The following is a 22352-nucleotide window of genomic DNA, read 5'->3' on the forward strand; positions in this document are numbered from 1 at the left end:
CGCTAACAACCAGAATTAATTTAGCATGCAATTTAAAATTAAGAAATATTAAGCGAAATCATCTACAGTCGCTACCTACTCCCATGGTAATACTTCCCTTTTTTATATACATTGGAATTTATTGATTAATTAGACATGTCTTGTTGATGGATTAAATGTGTTATGTAAAAGGGCGAGTGAAACATGAGGCTGGTTACAGCCTGACACATTTCAGTAGGTACTGAACTTGCAAAATACTATCTCTGTAATGTGCATTCATGAATCTATGTTACATCTGTGTGAAAATCTATACTGCAGCAGCTGACTGGTATGGATCAAGCATGCCCATGAATTGTCAGCACGGGGAGGCAAACAATAAAACCATTCCCCTCTCATATCCTCTAACCCCACCTCACACTACTAATCCCACTGCCTCTGAGCTAAATGGATAGCTTTGCTTAGCTCCTGACCAAATTCAGCAATGCCATTTAAAATTAAGCATACCTTAAAACATTTGTAACCGAGCAGGAAGATCTTGACGTGGTTGAAGTTTTTGGATTCTGTCTGTACATATGGGCTAATTGCAGAAACTACAGTAGAAATGTTGATCCAGTTTTGACAAATAATAGATTGATTCATGAGCAGGGTTCGTGTATATTAATTTCAAATACGCTAACGGAAAAATAATGACAACCTCAAAAAAAGAATAATGTGGAGTAGTAAAATTTCAGGAACACATTTTTCTAGGTAATATATTTAAGTGATTTACATTGCAAGAGCACAGATTAATGCAAATAGGATATAAGCCATTGCATTTGTGAAATGCTGGTATGGTACTAACTGGTGTAACTGTCAATATGTTGTATGCAAGCATGAAAATATGCATGCACTGTGTTGTACAGGTGGTGGATGTCAGTTTGTGGGGTGCAGTTTCATGCCTGTTAGACCTATTCAGTCAATATAAGGGTGGTTAATGCTGTCTGTCGATGATGCTGGATTGTCGTCCAATGATGTCCCATATGTGCTCGACTGGAGACAGATCCGATGATTGAACTGGTCAAGAGAACATGCCAACACTCTCTAGAGCATGTTGGGTTACAACACCGGTAGCGAGTGGGCGTTATCATTTTCGGAAACACCCCCTGGAATGTTGTTCATGAATGGCAGCACAACACATCGAATCACCAAACTGACATACAGATTTTCTGTCAGAGTGTGTGAGATAACCACGAGAGTGCTCCTGCTGTCATACAAAATCACTCCAAAGACCATAACTCCATGAGTAGGTTCAGTGTGTATAGGACGCAGACAGGTTGATTGGAGACCCTCAACTGGCCTCCTCCTAACCAACATATAGTCAAGCCATCACTGGCACTGAGACAGACCCGGCTTTCATCAGAAAACACAACAGACTTCCACCCTTCCCTCCAATGAGTTCTCACTTGACACCACTGAAGTCGTAAATGGTGGAGGTTTGGGATCAATTGAATGCACGTTACAGGACTACAAGGCATCCTGCTCAGAGCTGTCCTTGAGGTAACCCATTTCCAACAGTTCCTTGTGTCACTGTGCTGCCAACTGCTGCTCAAATTGCTGCTGCAGATGCAGTATGATGCCCCAGAACCATATACTGAATGCGATGATCTTCCTCTCGGTAGTGCCCCATGGCCATCTGGAGCACATTCTTCTTGCAAGCATACATTCTAGTGACCAATGCTGCCAGCAAATATGTGCAATGGCTAAATTGCTGACAGGTCTTACTGCAATATCATAGAATGAACATCCAGTTTCTCTTAGCCTTATAACATGACCTCATTCAAACTTAGTGAGGTGGTGATAATAATGGCGCCTTCGTCCCTTGAATGGCATTCTTGACTAACATCAGCTCACCACATCCAATCTCAATGGTAACTAACGCCCACAACCGTTATAGTATGTATTAAAAGCAAATCTGATTTGCTTTCTCACAGTGGCGTTACTAGCACCACTCTTATGCACCAAGCGAGGCGGTGCAGTGGTTAACACACTGGACTCACTTTCAGAAGGATGATGGTTCAAACCCGCATCCGGCCATCCTGATTTAGGTTTTCTGTGATTTCCCGAAATCGCTTCAGGCAAATGCCGAGATGGTTCCCTTCAAAGGGCACAGCCGACCTTTTTCCCCATACTTCCCTAGTCCGATGGGACTGATGACCTCACTGTTTGGTCCCCTCTAGCGAATTAACCAACCAACCACTGTTATGCGAGCAGCCATTATGTTTCAGATGTAGAAATGTGCCTACCAAGTGCTTTTTAGTGTTGCTATTTTTTTCCCATCAGTGCATTTCATGGAAATTGGCTAAACTATGATGAATTAAATTCCACTGCCACTGTGAAAAAGTTGGCTTTGCCACCTAGTGGTACAGCTGCCATAACTCCAGATAACAGCAAGGCTAGAGCAGTTTCTGAGTCAGGTCTGTTGGCTTAGGGCATGTCTAACAACCAAAATGTCATAGAATTGAATCCTGGTTGAACGACAGACTCCTATCTCTATTTTGTAATCTAGCAAACTCCTCTCAATCATGGTGGAGATTCGCTACAAACGAAACATGCTTCAGATTCTGCATTCAGCGGTAGGTCACCTTTTCCTAGTTCACAACTGGATAGGGCGACGCAAGTCGCCAAAGTGCTGTCCAACTGAAAGAACTGCAATAGATTATTATTAACGTACCTGCTCACTGCTGTCTGAACGGAGGGGCTAATCTCAGGAACTATTGTAGGATCCTTGATACTCGTGGCAAATTGGCGGGACCGCCCTGCGAGCAAGTGAGCGGCCATGTATGTTTGTTGTGCAGCTCACATTGTTTGGGAGTTGTGGTCAGGCAGTTTATTCACGCATTTATAGGCAGTATAGTACGCCGGCAACTGGTGTTTGCTGTTTAAATCGTTTATTTGCATGAAAGTTATAATACTCAGGTACCTAATCTTCTTCTCCAAGTTTTGATCATAACTCTACACAGTGCTCTGCCAACAAAATTAGCGCTATGACAGACAAGTCATTCTACCTGTGCGAAGTCAGGGCAGGTCGCTAGTATTATTGTGAAATACACCTGAGAACTGTGGGCTGCGTGAATACTTGATTTGGGCTGCATGTGTCCAGCAGGCCACAGTTTGACAACCAATGAACTAGATAAATAAGACTACTTTGACATGAATTATGGTTTTCAAACACCCAGTTTGCATAAATAACATGATGAATTTCTTGATGGCCCAAGCTGTGATGGACATTAATGACATTAATTCCGACATTAATGACTAAGGGTAGAAATTCGGCTTATGTACTAAAGGATGCTAATACTTTGTTTGAAATAACTTAAAGAAAGGGAAGCAGAAAGGTGGAAGGAGTATATAGAGGGTCTATACAAGGGCGATGTACTTGAGGACAATATTATGGAAATGGAAGAGTATGTAGATGAAGATGAAATGGGAGATACGATACTGCATGAAGAGTTTGACAGAGCACTGAAAGTCCTGAGTCGAAACAAGGCCCCCGGAGTAGACAACATTCCATTAGAACTACTGACAGCCTTGGGAGAGCCAGTCCTGACAAAACTCTACCATTTGGTGAGCAAGATGTATGAGACAGGAGAAGTACCCTCAAACTTCAAGAAGAATATAATAATTCCAATCCCAAAGAAAGCAGGTGTTGACAGATGTGAAAATTAACGGACTATCAGTTTAATAAGCCACTGCTACAAAATATTACAACAAATTCCATACAGACGAATGGAAAAACTGGTAGAAGCCGACCTCAGGGAAGATCAGTTTGGATTCCATAGAAATGTTGGAACACGTGAGGCAATACTGACCCTACAACTTACCTTAAAAGATAGATTAAGAAAAATAAAACCTATGTTTATAGCATTTGTAGACTTAGAGAAAGTGTTTGACAACCTTGACTGGAATACTCTCTTTCAAATCCTGAAGGTGGCAGGGATAAAATACAGGGAGTGAAAGGCTGTTTACAATTTGTACAGAAACCAGATGGCAGTTATAAGAATCAAGGGACATGAAAGAGAAGCAGTGGTTGTGAAGGGAGTGAGACAGGGTTGTAGCCTCTCCCTGACGTTAGTCAATCTGTATATTGAGCAAGCAGTAAAGGAAACAAAAGAAAAATTCGGTGCAGGTATTAAAAACCATAGAGAAGAAATAAAAACTTTGAGGTTTGCGGATGACATTGTAATTCTGTCAGAGACAGCAAAGGACTTGGAAGAGCAGTTGAACGGAATGGATGGTGTCTTGAAGGGAGGATATAAGATGAACATCAACAAAAGCAAAACGAGGATAATGGAATGTAAACGAATTAAGTCGGGTGATGCTGAGGGAATTAGATTAGGAAATGAGACACTTAAAGTAGTAAAGGAGTTTTGCTATTTGGGGAGCAAAATACCTGATGATGGTCGAACTAGAGAGGATATAAAATGTAGACTGGCAATGGCAAGGAAAGCGTTTCTGAAGAAGAGAAATATGTTAACATCGAGTATAGATTTAAGGTTCAGGAAGTCGTTTCTGAAAGTATTTGTATGGAGCGTAGCCATGTATGGAAGTGAAACATGGATGATAAATAGATTAGGCAAAACGAGAATAGAAGCTTTCGAAATGTGGTGCTACAGAAGAATGCTGAAGATTAGATGGGTAGATCACACAACTAATGAGGAGGTATTGAATAGAATTGGGGAGAAGAGGAGTTTGTGGCACAACTTGACTAGAAGAAGGGATCGGTTGGTAGGACATGTTCTGAGTAATCAAGGGATCACCAATTTAGTATTGAAGCGCAGCGTGGAGAGTAAAAATCGTAGAGGGAGACCAAGAGATGAATACACTACGCAGATTCAGAAAGATGTAGGTTGCAGTAGGTACTCGGAGATGAAGAAGCTTGCACAGGATATTGTAGCGTGGAGAGCTGCACCAAACCAGTCTCAGGACTGTAGACCACAATAACAACCAAAAAGTGCCTCAGTGCAAACCAAAATAAATTAAATGAAGATAAAATGCAGAAAATATTATGCTGTCTTGGTGACTATAGACTCATGGCAAATGTTCATAGTTTCAGATCCCTGGAAGCTCAAATGTGTGATTACAGATCAGTACTTATTAACATTGTATCACGCACTATTTCACAACAGCAAGACATATGGATTGCTGCTGTGGAGTTCTATTTGTAAGTGAAACCTATTGCTCCTAGAAAAAATGACCGTAAGAGCAATATCTTCCAGCAAGAAATTTGAGCACTGTAGAGCCATCTAAAAGTAACTGAGAACAATGACAATATTTAGCAAGTATGTTTTCAACTCTCTAGTCTGTATAAAAGAAAATCAAGGGTCCTTTTGCAAGGAGAAAGAGATTCACAACTACAACACACGAAATTAGGCCAACATTGATATTCTAAGCTGTCACCTGCGCAAAACACTGGACAGCTTTCCCACGGCAGCCCTGTAGATATTCAAATACTGGATGTTCAAACATTGTCACTGAGGATTTACAGTGGTAGACTGATATATGCGCACAAGCAACAGCACTATATTCTGTAAATGAATTTTCCTCTACAAGTGGAATTGTAGACTAACCATCAAGATGCCATCACATGTGAAACCACAAACTGGGAACTCTTAATAGCTGTAAAGTGTTGTTTATTATCAGTGTTTGTAATATTAGTGTTGTGAAATGCTTTTTGTCCGTTATTTTACTTTTAGTTGTAGTTTTATATAATCGCTAAGACGTGACAGAATCTGTCCGGTACTGGTCTGTGAATGATGTTGACTTAGTAATAGTAATGGTAATAGCAATGGCAGTATATCATTCATGAATTACTTATATCATACATGTATTACTACAATTAAACAATATTCGCTAGGAAAAACAGAAATGGTCTCACTTGTTGATTATATGCTTCAGTTTGCCATGTACTATACGAGATCGAGAAGACGAATTATGTCTTCTTTGAACAGACGAGATCTAAAAATCAACTCGGAATCGTCATATTCTTTAAAGTAATTGAGGTGGTGTATCATTCCGACAAATAATTCTGACAAAATCTCATCAGCACTGTCTGACTGATCACTATTCGTGCCATCGTGAAAACTTAGTCTGCATTTAAACTCGCTAAATGGTCCGACATTTCAGGTTAAGCTATCTCATGCTTATACTCTAGTTAGGCGTTATTCTGGGTTGGTACAACTCGTTTTCCGCTCTGTACCAGGAATAGGGCTTAACCGACTGCCAACCAGATTTTTTAGAATCGGCAATGTGAATGCTGCTTTGCCGTTAAAAACTCTGTCACACCACACGACCATTTGATTTTCATTGCATTACTAATTTCTTACATCTAATATTCCAACCTTTCGCATAACGCATGGTGTTTGATTAGATACTAGGCTAAACGAAGCGACGTTGTGTTGAAAATCCGTCAAATGCGTAATCATACATGCCTACTCATGACAGAGACATTGCCTCGGTCCCGTTGCCGTCCACTGTGAATCGACTATTAACCGTCATGCTCGCTCGCCATTTATATGTCCTGAAACAGATCCTGGTCGTCACATATTGTGATATGTAATGGTATGGTTATGCAAGACCAAAAAATGCTTGGAAGCACAAAGAAAATTAAAGTACTTCAGTCGATGTTGCTGTAAGATAACTAGTCTCTTTGGTAACATCCTTGGTAGCACCGTCTCGTATGTGTATTATCATTGTATTCTTCCGGTTTTAATACGTGGTAGTTGAGGGATGTGGAAGGTAATGAATTTGGATTTGCTATATTGTAAAGAGCATTGATTACAGCAGTTTGTTATTGAATATATGGTGTGAAGTTTTCGTTAATTAATTGTGAACTTTCTTGTTTTTTTCAGGTGCCGGTGGGGTTAATGAAATATAAACAGTTTGTCGTAGATTGATCGTTTAAATGTTTGAAAAAGAAATGCTGTACATAATATGAATTATGTAAATTTTGAATTATTGTGTAAGTTTTTTTGTAATACATACAAAACCTTCCTTGAAAAAAATGCTCCCTTACAGACTTGTATTATACGAGTTGTTGAATGAATAGGAAGGAATATTATTTCCGGTAAAAGAAACTAAGGCATGCTTTTTCGTGGTTCTTTTGTTACGGTTTTGTTGGAAAAGTGCTTAATCAAGAGGTTAGTAGCTAATACAATGTTTCAATTTGAGAGATCCATACTGCCGAAGTGACGTCACTTGTCCTTGAGTGGACCAAGGTGCGCGTTGCTTATGCGCGAGAGTTGGGAAGCCATTTTGACGGGTTTCGTATTCGCTGTAAAAAGACACAAATAGGTTTACAATAAAATGAGTTAATACTTATTTGGTCAAGCACCTATCTAACATCCGTTCGTAGTAGCTTGTTTTAGAGTATAAAATTATAGGATCCGTTACAGAATAAATATAGTGCTGTTCTTCGGAAACGGGCGCGGGGAACTTGGCCGTTGGGGAATGTTGGAGTACGTATATATGTAAAACGATGAAGTTCTGGAAGATAATAGTTATATAAGTTAGATGCTGCGTAAACGTTATGAAGCTAACGGTTTAGTGATACGTAATGCGTAAGTTCATCATATAGAGCATAAGACAAAATTCGACTTTCTACTTTTTTTTCAGGTTTTACGGAAGAGAGTATCACTCGTTGAAGAAAATAGATTCTTTATGACCATATATTGCGCTATGGTAAGTAACTTTTTAATACTCCATGTAAATTGCAAATTTATGCAGGTCTTCCGATAGATGGCGGAAGCTTTGTAGATTACGTCATAAGGTCTTCCATTTTCTTATTTTGGAATACAGCTTACTTTTTTCCTGTGTGTTTCGACATAAACATTCGGGCGACAACAGTTTATTTAAAAAGTAGCGTAAACTTCAAAATGGACATTGTATTTATTTATTTTACTTAGCGACAATCATTATTTTAATTTTCGTGCGTGCGTATGTCGTATAAACCAAAGGCTTTTTTACTTTTATTGTGCCGAACTTTGCTGACGTTTCGCGCAGTGTTTGCTATAATAATCGTTTTAGGAATATACCGGCGTTCAGAATCAGGTTTTGTTTTCGTACCTTGCATCTCATGTGTTGATCCACATTAGTCTCTGATACTAAAATGCGACTAATATCAGGTCTAGCACATTAGGATTCCAGAACGTTGACTATGCCTGCTAGCAATGGTTTGTCTGTGCAACGTGGTTAATGCTTTTGTAGCTTCTACACGAGGAATAATTCCCTTCTCTTTCTGTCGTTCCTTTTGCAACTGTTGATCAACTACCAACTTCATACTGCCGGTGGATATCATTTTTAACATCGGCTTGGACCTCTATGAAATATGGGTGTAGAAATAATTCGCTTTGTGGGTTGTAACAGTAGATTTTTCTGAACTTTTCGTGTATATATAAAAACACCTAAAAGAACTATGAAATGAAGCTTCGAAAATAATGAGTCTTCAATATATCTACCTGATGAAGAGTGTGTGTTCATATTCTTTAGTCAAATGTTTAGATTGTGAACGCGTGGCCAAAAAGCTATTTAGATAAGAGTTTTAACTCGTGTCACAGCACTAAAGCGCCGTTACAGCACTAAAGCGGACAGTATAGCTTTGTGCTGACGTTACTTCTAAAGTGGGATAGTTGGAGGTACTTGTAAATATGGAACTAACGTGAAAGTAGGAACGCCAGTTTGATGCACATGAAATGTGAATAATATCGGATTAATTGCTAGATGTCTCTATCGACCTTTCTCAGAGCTGTGTGTTATATTTATTTTTTTTCCCCTCATCTGTCGTCCTACCTTTTCAGGAAAATGATACTGATTAAATGTTTTGAGTGAAACCCAGTTTCTTGCATAAAGATTTTTAAAAAATCTTAATTAGATATGAATAGCTCATTGGTGATGTTACAGATGTTTGGTAACAACTTGTCAGTGAATTTAATAACTTGTTAGAGGGTTATCTTGCTTTTAACTTTCTGTTAAGCCGTGCTTAAATGATGCATTGGAACTATGTTGAGAGCTGTTTGACAACCAGTTTGCTACAAAACTATTAAGCATTGCTGCATGAACCTTTGTGTGCAGTGATATTTTTGTTGTCCCACTTCTCTGACTGGTAATGGGCAAAACACTTGTTTGAAGTGTAGGCTTTAGCTTGCAGTGGAAGTCAGATGTGAGTAGTTAACAAAGCAGACAGGAATATAATAGGAACTTTTGAGGTATGGTATAACAGAAGAGCACGAAGATACATTAGGTGACTTGTGAAGACCTGTTACATTGAATTGAGGAGGAAAGAGTTTGTCATAATTTGACTAAAATAAGGGTTAGGTTGATAGGACTAATTGATAATCAAGAATAATTTGATAATGGATGGAAGGGTCAGCATTGTAGAAGAGTAGACTAGTACAGATAGCCGAATTGAAAAAGTCATTGGTATATTATGAGATATACCTTTTCAGTATCTTAGTTTTTGAAATTACCAGATGTATTCCAGTTTTTGCTGAAGGAGATGTGTTGGGGTATGCCCTTCATAGGGTCATATCTGAATAGATTGATTTTTTGTTTATTTGGCCCAATATTTCCTTTACATTGAAAGGGCTGTCTTTGCCCTAATCACTAGTTTGAACAGAATATTCACTTGGTAACTAGGCTGTAACTCCCCATCTGATTTCACATTTATGTATTTGCTATTGGCATGAATACAGCACACATTATTTTAACATAATTTCACGTATGTTAATAATTAAGAATTGTGCTGCTTAAGGGGTGGGATCCACATAGAATATAAACACTAATAATAATAGTAATAATAATAATAATAACAGTCCACATACTACCATTTGGCAATCTTATTTCACAGATATGTTCATCCAGAAGGCACATGCCACTAGTCTATTATGCTATACAGCATTTGTAGACCAAAATTTTGTAATTTACAATTGTGCAGTGCACTAATATACAACACCCACTTCACTACTGTACTTGGTATTAGAACCACATGATTTCTCTTTTGTCTGGATGGTTAGTCCCAGCTTGCTGAGGAGCAACTCAGGATTCGCAGGGGTGTAGAGATTGGGAAATTGTCAGGGTCTAAGGAAATCCTTACTAGTTCTCCCCAAGGGTCATCTCTTCACTGCTTTCAGCAGGTTATTGTAGATGGATGTTCTGATGTGGCATGTCGTATCATTATGTATGGCCTCTTCTTGGTTATCTTGTAACATTGTAGACATTACAGTTCATAATGTGATATTTTAGCTGTCAGAAAGTTCAGCTTATGCCACAGTTTCCTTATTATATCATAGACCATTGCATTACCAAATGCATTTCATGCTGGTCTGTAACACCTTGTCTAATGGCACATTCCCAGAGGATGTGATTTGGGTCAGTGATCTCCTTTGACAATTAAACGTAATTATATTTGTGAGATGTATGTAGTTCCAAAATGTGAACTTCTCTCACTACTTACACTTTTCAGTTACTGTAGCCGACCTACTTCTGTCTAGTTAACTTTCCAACCAACAGCCAAACTATAATGGTCAGACAATGGTTGGGTAACCTCACAATGTATAGTAACTGAAGATTATCTGAAATGTCAAAATGAGTACAAGGAAAAGTTCCTTTTGTTTTAGAGTTAATTCTCATTGAACTTCATTTGAGAATATGGAAATAGATTCATTAAAGGGAGGGGGTGGGATAAATATTTTCCCAACATCATTGGTTAGTTTAAGACACCTATTGTTTGTTGAAGGTGTGAACAAGCTCCATAGAATGCTGTGTGGACTGCATAACATAGTGTGTGCAGGTCATATAACAATGTGCACTAATTGCATGTTTCGACACACTGACATGCACGGCCTTTGTTTTGCCATTGTGTGAAAGTTGAAACAATTTGTGCAGTTAATGAAAGCTGCTGCCTTGTTATGTTTTAGATCTATTTGGCTATGACTTGTAGCATATTATTGGGAGTTGTGGCTTGGCTCTGTGGTAAAGTTCCAGACTACAGATCCATACTCCATTTGATCCCAGATCAGTCCTAGCATTTTTGATGTTACTTTTCTCTTCTGGCTCTCTTCCTTCTGGAATCTGTACTAAACTGTAGGTTCCACTGTAACTAGGTGCTCAATTTGGTTTAAACTTCTAAGGGAGGCAACAGGATACCACTTCTAATAGGACCACACTTTGTAAAATGCAGCTATGGCTTTGAAACTAATTTTCAGGTTGAAGATGGCTTAGATTGTGTGTGTTATTACTTACGTATTGGCAGTAATTTTGTTGTTTATAGAACTAAGGTCAAAATTGTGCCTAATTTAGTGGCCTAGATGATAAATGATCCTGACTGTGCTATGAATTGTCTAGTAAGACTGGTAGCAGTGCAATTTGAAGAAGTGTCTGTGGAAAGAATGGGACATACTTTCTTGTATGTGTTTGTTACTTCGTTTGATTTATGAGAGAAGCTGTTATGGTAACTCTGTTTAAAGGAAATTGTTACTTCAACAGTGGTTTTGGACAGTTACTTCACAGGTGAAGGTATAAAAAATTTAACCTTCACCACATACAATTGGAATTTTGTTTATAGCAACCATCCCTAAAGGGGATGTGCAGTGAAACAATATCTTCAACTACAATCTCGGTCGTGGTATTTCCATTTTACGTCTGTATAAACGTAACTGTATTAATATAGCTTAAGATATGTATTTACAATGAACATAAATTAATAGTATTGAAATTCAGCTGTAGGTTTGTTAGGTGTCTGGTAATACCTTGCAGTGCTTTGAATGCTTGGAGAAAGTAATGATCAAATTACAGAAGATATCAATAAAATTTTATTTCTGTTGCTTCTCAAATTTAGGGTTTAGTCATCTGAAAATTTTCTTCAGAAAAATCTGATGACTGTACTTGTTGAATAACTATGGAATGTAGTACCAATCACTATTAAACTCCTGATTCTCTTAATGACTCAAACTCCCATATATAAAACAGCTTCAAACATCTAATTACTGACGTGTCTTCATGTGTTCAAATATTTGACGTTAAGCATGTAAGTGTGAAAAGTTGGAAAAGGTTTGAAATTATGTTTAAAGTTTGTTGAATGTCATGAAGCGCTCTAGTTCTCAAATACTGGCTGAATATTGTGTGGTAATTTGCATACCATGAATTATGCAGTATCAAGAGGTATAGTTTATAACTCAAAATACTAGCCCTACTATGTTAAACCTGTAACATAAGACTATTGGCTACCTCTTAATAAGTAGATTATGGCAGCATTTTGAATTTGGTTAGTTTTATGAAATAGGCTACTGAAAATAAAATTTTTTTGTCTGTAAGCCGTTAGATAGGCAACCTGCAACTGAGATTGGGTTATTGTACCTCGGATTAGTCACCAAGTAATACTGATAGTTATCTAGTTGATGTACACTATTTATTCTTTTCAGTGCAGCAGTTGAGCTAGTCTTATGTAAATTGATTGATAATGCAGCTGCACTTAAATGGAGTAATAAAAAAGGTGGTAATGAAATATGGGGAGGGGAAATAATAGCAAGAGTTGTGTACTACACAGTGAGTCAGCATGCTGATGGGACTAGTTGTAAGGAAAATAGGCGAAGTTTGAGAGGACATCACCAGTCAACTTCAGTATAGAACGTTGAATGTCACACAAATACATAGAAATTTAAGGTGATTGCTGCTGACTTATCTAATTTTCGGAGTAGAAAACTTCTTGCAGTGCTAGATCAAAAGTGCTTGCATGCCCATTAACAAACAACATATTTGATAACTTAGTGGACACCTCTCCCTCCCTCCCTCCCCCTTTCCTTCCTGTCCCCCATTTACATTTATTTACCCTTACACGCTGTTCCAGTATCTCGCACTGTTCAAATTCAGATAACGCTAATGGCTATGCTACAGGATCAGGTGAAATGTACTTCTAGTCTGATTTTTTAAATACATAGCCAAGCCATTTGCTCAGCAAACTGCTTAACTTTGTTAGTGATTGTTGAAGTTTTTTTGCATAGAGCTTACTGTAATGCCCCAAATGTTTTCAAGGGGGTTCAGCATTGTATGAAGGGCAGTTGGTCTAACTTCCTGATGCAGTTGCATAATTGTCATACTGACAGTGAGATACTGTGGTTTGTCTTTCAGTACTAAGCTTGAACTTACTTGCAAAAGTGACAGAATATGGACTGAAGCATTTCCGGTGCTTGTTGTGCAAGCTAGTTAGTGTAGGAAGACCAAGTGCTCTCCTTGGTGCACCATCCGCCTCCGTAGCGTAGCAGCGGTAGCGTTTCCGCCTGCCATGCAGGGGGCCTGGGTTTGATTGCCAGCAGGGCACTGGGTATTGTGACCTTCATGATCATTTTCATCATCATTGACCCTTAAGTCGCCGAAAATGGCGTCAATTGAAAGACTTGCAATACGGCAGCCTCCTGGCCAAACAATGCCATACTATCATTTTCATTTGTTTTCATGTAAACTGTTAAAAAATAGATTTCTTCTGTATTTCTTAAACTAGTTGAAAGTTCTCATATTTTAATTCTGGTTTTTGACACAGTGTACAGTTTGCTGTAAAATACACGATCAGTAACTAGACAGGGAAGTGTTTTTTCAGATTAACATTTAGGAGAAGGTACTCTAAGTAAAACTGGAAAATGAAGTTTCTCTTGGTAGGTCAGAGTGAAGTTCTTGGAAGTAGGCACTGATTTGATGATGTACTATTATTTTTTATGAGAATTGTTGGTGGGCAGTATAGTAAGTTATCAGAAAACTGTGATATTTAAAAAGAGAAATGAAATAATCGTCTGACATTGTTGGCTGGTAGACTGTCTGGGATGGTTTGGCTGCCTGGTACAAGTGTTTTTATGTAACAATACTTGATCAGTTTGCATGCTGATAAAGATGATGTGAAATTGTTAAGACAAAACACACATCCAGTGCCAGAGTGCAGAAACTATCTGAGCCAGTTGGGAGTTGAACATGGAGCCCGCAATCTAGAGGCTATCCACTGGTTAACAAGCTACCAACTTTAAAAACAGATATAGTTACAAGAAATTTAGGACCTCTGATGCATGTAATTTTCATCACTTTTTAGATCTTCTGGTTTTCTTGATGTGTATAACAAGTATGATTTACACTACTTTATTTTCCACCACTTCTGTATCCTCTACCACTGATTATTTTTTTCCTTTGATTGTTCTGTAAAAAATGTAATCTGGCCATCTTTTCCAAGAACTTGGGTGGAGAACAACAAACGGGAATATTTTCCGGTTTTCAAGTATTTTCCCAGCTAACAATCAGAGTATGAGATGTTGTAATCAGACCTATGTTTTCCCAGGAAGATAAATTGCTGAGGCTTATAGAAATTTGGTGATAATGCTCTTAAATAGTATTTTTTTTTTAAAAAAAGTGCTCTTTATTTAAATTGCTGTGTTTTTTTGCAGTCTAGTAGGACTTTCAGAATAGTATGTTGTTCGTGGAATTATTGCTACCTAGAAATATTTTTTTTTCCATCCCATCAGCAAATAACAAAGATTATTAAACAACATTTTCAGCATATTTTTGTCCTTAAGGGGCTGCAGATGGGTTGAAATCCAGAAATTCTCAATTTTTGGTTTTTTGTTGATCTTAATCTAAGAAATTTCCACTGTCCAATGATACTATAATACGTATGCATTAATACATATATATTATTGCCATAATTCTCGTTTATTCATTCATCTAAACAAAACAGTGTAGATGTGACAATGTACAATTTCAGTTCTCAGGCTGAAACTTGATTTTTGAATTGCTTCTTGGACACAAGGGACTTTTTGTATGGCTGCACTGCGCAGATGCCTCTGCAAGCACATCATCACCTTCTGATATTCATTTCTTACTTTTTCCAATTTTGTTTGTGTAAGTTTTAAAGTATGGAGTTAGTTTGTTTTGTGTGCACTGGGAATTTTCTGCAGTGTACTGGGAATTTGTTAATTTTGTTATTATATAATTGAGTTTATTACAAATATATAAGCCTTGGATAGAAATTGCTGAAAATTTAAAAAATAAAACCACATGCAGAACTTCAGTGTTGGAGTTCCCGGAAAGAATTAAAGTACTTAGAGCAATGTAGTACATTTGAAGAAGAATGTAGTGAAGGTAACGTAAATGTAGTAACTGATATGGATATATTGTGAGAAGTATTTTTAAATATCACAGTTTGTGAACAGTGTGCTGAGTGTGATCTAACACTTCAAACTGAAAGAAGTGTTGGACTGGTTACTATATTAAAGTTTTCATGTAACATTAGTACTACGTTCTGCGATTCCTCTGTTTCTCTGAAGTATGATAATAGATAATGAAGGGTTTATGACAAATATTTGGTTTATGTACTGAGGGCAATTGGTAAATATGCAGCTGATGGTGCAGTGCTGTCTGGCCTAGTGAATTTCCCCCTCCACACCTTAGATTTGCAAAATGCTATCTAAAAACATACACACACCGTAAATGAGTTAAGAAAATTGATCACGAATTGCGATTCGTACAAGTATTGATGGAAAATGGGAAATTATAAACTTTGACAGCCAGTGGGTGGATGTGTGACACTGCAGCACAGTTTCATCATGCAGCTGGCAAGGGTAGTAAACAGGGGAAATGTCGATACCAGGGCATAAAGTCTTAGCAAATTTCATTCCATATATTCTGTTGCATGGTAACTATGCTTCAGGACAGGCATGTATGATGTCAACACAGGTCAACCTAGAGAGGCAATAGAATGAGAGGACCGTGCAGTTGTCAGAGGCAATCAGAGCCCCAGATTCCTTGTCATCCTCAGTCCATCATGCAGCTGGCACTTCAGTGACCACAAGGACCATTAACAGACAGCTCACTGAATGGGAGCTAAGCTCATGATGTTCCTTGTGCTGACTACCACTGGCTTATATACCTCAACAAGCCCATTTGCTTTGGTATCCAGCGCATTAGACATGGAATCTCATTGATTGGAGTAGAAGTGTCTTAAGTGGTGAGCCCCACTTCGAAATGAGCCCAGGCCGACTGCCGAAGACGTGTCTGGAGAAGCCCTGGACAGCGATGGGGATACCAACCTGTTTGTCACTGACCTTAAGGCCTGACCACTAGGAGTGGTTGGTGGTCAGGGGTGCATTTGACTTTGCCAGGACCCCCTTTGTCTTCCACGGCATCCTTAGAGCACAGTGGCATGTTGATGATATTCTACACTGGGTTTTTTTTCCCACGCCAAGCCATCAAGGGCTTCCAATTCAGTAAAATAATGCCTGCCCACAGACAGTAAGAGTTTCTACAGTTTGTCTGCATGCTTGTCAAATACTTCGTTGGCCTGCAAGGTCACTAGATCTCTACTCAATTGCGAATGTTTGAAGCATTATGGACAGGACTCTCCAACCAGCTCACAATTTCGACGATCTAACACGCCAGTTGAACAGAATTTGGCACAATTGCCCTCAGGATGACATCCAGTTACTACCAGTCAATACCAAGCTGAATAACTGCTTGTGTAAGGGACTGAGGTGGACTGACACTTTGACTTGCTCAGTTTTTGAAGCAGTGCAACCTGGAAGTTGCAGGGGTTCTCAAGATTTCCAAGAATATGAATGATTGGAGATAAGATTTGTCAGTTATTTATGACGTGGGAATTTAAAAGCTTTCAAAAGCAGTTCAGGAAGAGAAGCCATATTCCGAAAATGTAACTATCAATTATTTGGAGTGCATAGACCACCTATGAAGACGAATGGGTACAAGGCTGTAATGACTGGAAACCACATTCTAGGGAAAGAAATTGAAAGATGACAGAGGATTTGGTGTTAAGAATAGACTTGCAGAGAATTCAAAATTATTATGGCATGGCCATTGAGCAAAATCTTAATAGTGTAGAAGAAAAGAGAAGAGCTGTATGGGCAGTTTTTTGTTTCACCTCTCTTCAACGGACAAACTAATTCATGGTGTATGCCCTCCATAAAGTGACTCAGGGTGTAAATACAACAAAGCTCAGCAAAATTGTGAGAAATTTACTCACAAACCAGCTGTCCTTCTGCTATATTGAAGGTTTTGAAAGAAACTTTCAGAGATTCGTCAGATGTAAAGCTGTGTCTTCACAGCTGCACCCAGATTCCTGGATGAGTCTTCAGCAGTGTAATCTGGGCTAGAATACATAAGACAGTGTTTGTCAGTTAGTACACTGCATGTTAGTGTCTGTGATGCTGTGGCAACTTTCAGTGAAGGACATATTGCAAGGTATGAATTTCTGAAAAGACTGCTACAAGCTGTTGGTGAAACAGATGTTAAATTTAGATGAAGAAAGACTAATGGCATCAGAGAACTGTTAGAGACCTTGAAACAACTGATAGAACAAGACGACTGTGGAAAAGGAAATTTCAAGATGATACAGAAGATGCATTGACAACTTAGAATGGCTGTTTCCCTCAAGTTGTTTTTGTTAAGAGTGAAGTGCACCTTTTTCAGCCTCTGTTTGCCAGAATTTGTTAAGAATTACGGGATATACTTATTAGAATACTGTGCATGTTTTAACATGGGGGTTTTCTTATTTTGTAAATAACAGAGAAGTTAGAACCTTACATACATTAGAAAAATTTAGATAGTTTTTATTTTGGTGTCTACTTTTTACAAAAATAGTTACCTTGAAAACTAATAAATATTTGTAGAAATCCCTCTGTTAAAGTGGTTTGAAACATGTAAGCTACAAGCTGGCAAGTGATCTCAAATATTTTCTGAGAAGAGGTGTCTTTTATACGAATAAACTTTAAATTAAGAAAGGAATTTTCCAACCTGTCTGGAGCCATCAAAGGGGGTACTACTAAAGCAACATGATCCAGGCAGCTGTTTGATAGTAGTTACTGTTCATATCATCCATTCTTGCTTGTAAAAGCTGTGTGTTTTCAAAAGTATTCCATACATATGTGCAGAATTTCTCGTTTCTGCATACATGTTTAGTACGAGCTACAGTTTGCTAGTATTTTATAAAGAAATCAATTTAGTTACTTTGTGAAAATTTTCAGGTATACTCTTGCTTGTATCTTCAGTAATAAGGCCACAGCAAATGCTGAGCACAGAAAGCAGAAATTTTTCTGCTTGTTCAGTGCTAACGAAATATGGATATGTTTTGGTGCAGTTAAATTATAATAGGACAATGAAAAAAGCCCAGGAGAGGAAACCACTAGTAGTATGAAAAGGATGGACTGCTACTCATCACATAGAGGTGGCTTGGAGTCGCAGATAGGCACAATGAAATGTCTGCTCAACATTTAAGATTCCAGGCGGAAAGGTCCTTCTTTAAATGGAGAAAGAGAGCGCGCGCGCACACACACACACACACACACACACACACACACACACACACACACAGGAGGGGGGGCAGCAGGAGAGTTAAGTTCCCTGCCCTCGCTAGCTGTGGTGAATTTGCCCTGTGTGTGTGTGTGTGTGTGTGTGTGTGTGTGTGTGTGTGTGTGTGTGTTACCTATTTAAGGACGGCATCTTTTTAAGCTAAAAGTTTAAATATTCGGTAGTCATTTTCATCATGCCTGTCTCTGATTCAATGTCTCTTCTATGTGGTGAGTAGCAATATGGCCTTTTCATTTATTATGATTAGTATATTTTGCTAAAAGTGTGGAAACATAGGTTGTAAATGGGGATCATTCGGCGCAGTTGAACATCTCTATATGGTGTAGTGTTAAAATAAACTATGAAACGTATTTAAAATAATTCTCTCGCATGTAAGGCCTCATGTACTGTGATTACAAATGCATTTGTTGTGTCTTTGTGAGTAGAATAATTGACCAAAGCCCCAGTTTGGGCAGATAACACTTCATTGTGCGAAATGGTTTAATTCAGTAACAATAGTTTCCGTTTCAGTATTGTGGTCATTTACTTGTAGTTTGTCTTGTTCATGTGGTTTAAGTGTATAACTCGATATCATTTTAGTGTACTATTTGCACTAACCGCAGTGGGAGTGCTGTCTTTGTGTTTGTTCTCTCTGAATATAACTGTTCTGGATGCATACTCCACTTATTGGACTTAGTCACTGCATTGCACAGTCTAGAAATTGTGTGTTTGCTAATATTTTCTTGAATGTTTGTATGAAATTTTTGAATGTATCTCACAATGGAAACTCTAGGTAGGAACACCAACAATTTGGAAAAAGAGATTGCTACTTACTGTAAATATATTGCTACTTACTTGGTTGTGCTGCACCAGAACCTACTTGTATATTCCAACATTTGGAAATAACCGTATTTTCTGTTGTTTATACATTCTTTTCCTTCATTGATGAAATTAGTAGACATTGTTAGTCATGTGTATGTACCATAAAAGAATAATGTTAAAGAGTACAAGGAATTTCCTTTTCTTTTTATCTATCAGCTAACTGTAAAAAAAATTCTGACTTTACTGTTCTGAGGATATGGCCACTTTTCACACAGTTCAGTACACCTGTCTTTCAAAAACTAAGTCATTTATTTGATCACTGCTGGAAGATAATTCTCTTCCATATCCATTACCCATATGCACCTAGTATTTGTCTGACTCTGCAATCATATTTTGCCACTTCTACTCACTTTCTTCCTTGTTCTGTTGCTGTTCAGTCTCAACTGCTACATAAAATTCACTATAATTACTCTGATAAGTAAGGGGTACCTGCACTGCATTTTACAAATTTCACCTAGAAATCACTTTCAGTAATAAACAGATAATTTATGTAGGACAATAATGTAAGAGTTCTTCCTAGACTAACAAAGATTTAACAAAAGAAATATGAATGCCTGTCAGCAAATTTTCATACCTCAACATATCTCCAGTCAAAAATGTTACATCATCTGAAAAATAAAAATCTTCTCTAACCCAATCTGGACAAGTGTGTGACAATTATGGGATGTAATTGAAGCTTAAATATGAAGTCAGTTCACAAGTTTTCATTCACACATTTAACAATTTTTTTCCTATTTCGACCTTCGCCAGAGTTTCTCATTGCCCCATTTTATCTGTAAGGGACTTGCGCGCCTCCCGCCCCCCACCCCACCCCCGCACCCGCCACCCTTCATTATAAGGGTATTCTACTATTCAAAGCCCACATTCTTATACACAACACCTACCATAAAATAATTACAAAATCCTAGTATTGGACGAAGATACATTTTTTTCCTTAAAAGAAACTATTTCTTAATAGATAACTCATTAATGCAACTCGCTCAAAATGTTCTGTTGAGCAATCCCCTGTCCCTGATTTAATCTTTGTATGCATACTGAACTATTCAGTAGCTCAGTCACAATTTTGTTATCACAATAAACCGAATGGTTCTGTGTACATTTGTGTTGCAAAGGTACTGTATATTAAAAGCAGTGTTCAGTAATTCCAACCTATTGCTTGTCACATAAATATGTGCCCTTATTTGTGCAGGACACTTTGTTAAATAGGCATTGCGCAAGAGTCACACAAACATGTACCTTGCAGACTATTTATTTTATTTCTAGTAATAAACCGCATTAATCATTGCTATAATCAGAAATGATATACGAATACACTTCAGACCATCTATGAAACAGTTTTTAACCTATTTTGCTTTACTGTACATCAAGAAATAAATTAGCAGTTTATGAGCTGTAGGAACACAATCATGACGCAGGGCATGCAAACAAGAAGAGAGTAACATTGGGTAAAATTACAATAATACAAAAAACAATCAGGATAGACTGGACTATTGACAAAGTTATATAAAGTGATATCGAAATTTATATTTAACCAACACTCAGTAATGATTGTGTCTTTAAATTTATGATCTTAATTTTAGAAAAAAATATTAATAGAAACAATGGCATCAGACAGGCTTGAAATAAACTCTGACGAATTTAATCACATTAAGAAAAGGACAAAGTAACAATATACAGAAGAACTGGCGGGGGAAATACCATATTGAAAAAGTGATGCACACAGATATGCACAATGAATGCTTCCTCTTAAAGTGTGTCTGATGGATGACACCTGCAACGAAAAACACCATATTTCTAACTGTAGGTTAATAACTTCCAAGCACTTCTACATGTGTACCGCAATAATAAATTTGTTAAAATTATTACAACACACAATTTTTATAAAGTTTCAGTCACTTTGACTGACAATTCAATAACTCTGATTAACAGTTAAAGCACAGTGCCACATTGTGTCATTCATTTTCCGTATGTCAGTAAGAGAGAAATTATGAATGAATGTGTGGAAAAATATAATTATATGTGTCTTCTACCCGAAGAGTGGTTTGAACACCACAGTGGTTACTAGGCATAGTCTTACTGAAGGTTGTATATCATTGCCTTCCTCCAACCTGACTTTCCCAGCCACTTAGAGAACAGCAGTTTAACTTCAACTACGAACCATGGTGCAAGTCAGCATTTTTCACATTAACAACACTGTCAGAGATGAAACAAGTGATACATGACAGATGAAAGTTCTAAGACTGATTGGGTATTGAACCGGAGACTTTCAGATCTCTAGTCTGCCATTTAAACAAGAAGCCAAAATATAGCAAATATTTACTATCTGCTCAGGACAGTAAGTGCACCATTTGGCTGTAAGGACAGAGTACTTGTTCGAATTATAATTCCAGGTACCTGGAACCACTGAAACACATTTCAAAAGGAATATCGACAACGTAGGAAAAGACAGATTGCTACTTACTGTAAGCAAGACACATTAAATTACAGACAGCCACAGAAGACACAAGGCTTTAGGCCATAGCCTCTATCAGCAAATGAGAAACACACATCATTTATACACAAGCAAGCACACCTCATGCACACATTACCACCAGTTCTAGCCTCTCGGCATTCTGGGGTAGCCATATGCGCATGATGTGTGCTTGCTTGTGTGTGTAAATTGTGGGTGTCTCTTTTGCTGATGATGGCTGTGGCCAAAAGCTTTGTGTCTCTTAAATGTGTGTGTCTGAATTTTAAAAGGGAAAGTAATGTAATCGTATAACATTTGATATAGAGATTAATTGAAAATTTACATGCAGGAATACAACATTGTGTTTATACTTTTCATTGTAAAATGGAAATGTTATTAATGATGGAGGATTATCTTGTGGATAACAGACTTGAAGCATTGTTGACAGAAAAGTACCAAAATTAAAAAGTGAACTGAATGTAAAACACACACACACACACACACACACACACACACACACTATCCACACTTGTATGTCAGCTGGGAAAGTATTTATCTATAGTAAATGGTTACGTGGCCAATTACTTGCCAAAGCAATGACAAACAGAACTGGAAACACTCATTTCAGTTAACACTTAATTTCGTGTATTCAGAATTGACAGTATTTCATTCAGGGACT

General features: G+C 37.8%; 1 protein-coding gene across 1 annotated transcript in view; it reads left to right on the forward strand.

The window, feature by feature from the left end:
* Positions 1-6716: 6716 nt before the first annotated feature.
* Positions 6717-22352, forward strand: part of LOC124798060 (histone acetyltransferase KAT6A) — a 105128-nt gene continuing 89492 nt past the window's right edge. Inside the window, 3 exon segments of the mRNA XM_047261289.1 lie at positions 6717-6753; positions 6867-6976; positions 7630-7695. Of these exon segments, the coding sequence (XP_047117245.1) occupies positions 7675-7695 (21 nt within the window). The 5' untranslated portion in view covers positions 6717-6753; positions 6867-6976; positions 7630-7674.

Source organism: Schistocerca piceifrons, chromosome 5 (genome assembly GCF_021461385.2).
Source record: "Schistocerca piceifrons isolate TAMUIC-IGC-003096 chromosome 5, iqSchPice1.1, whole genome shotgun sequence".
Classification (NCBI taxonomy): domain Eukaryota; kingdom Metazoa; phylum Arthropoda; class Insecta; order Orthoptera; family Acrididae; genus Schistocerca; species Schistocerca piceifrons.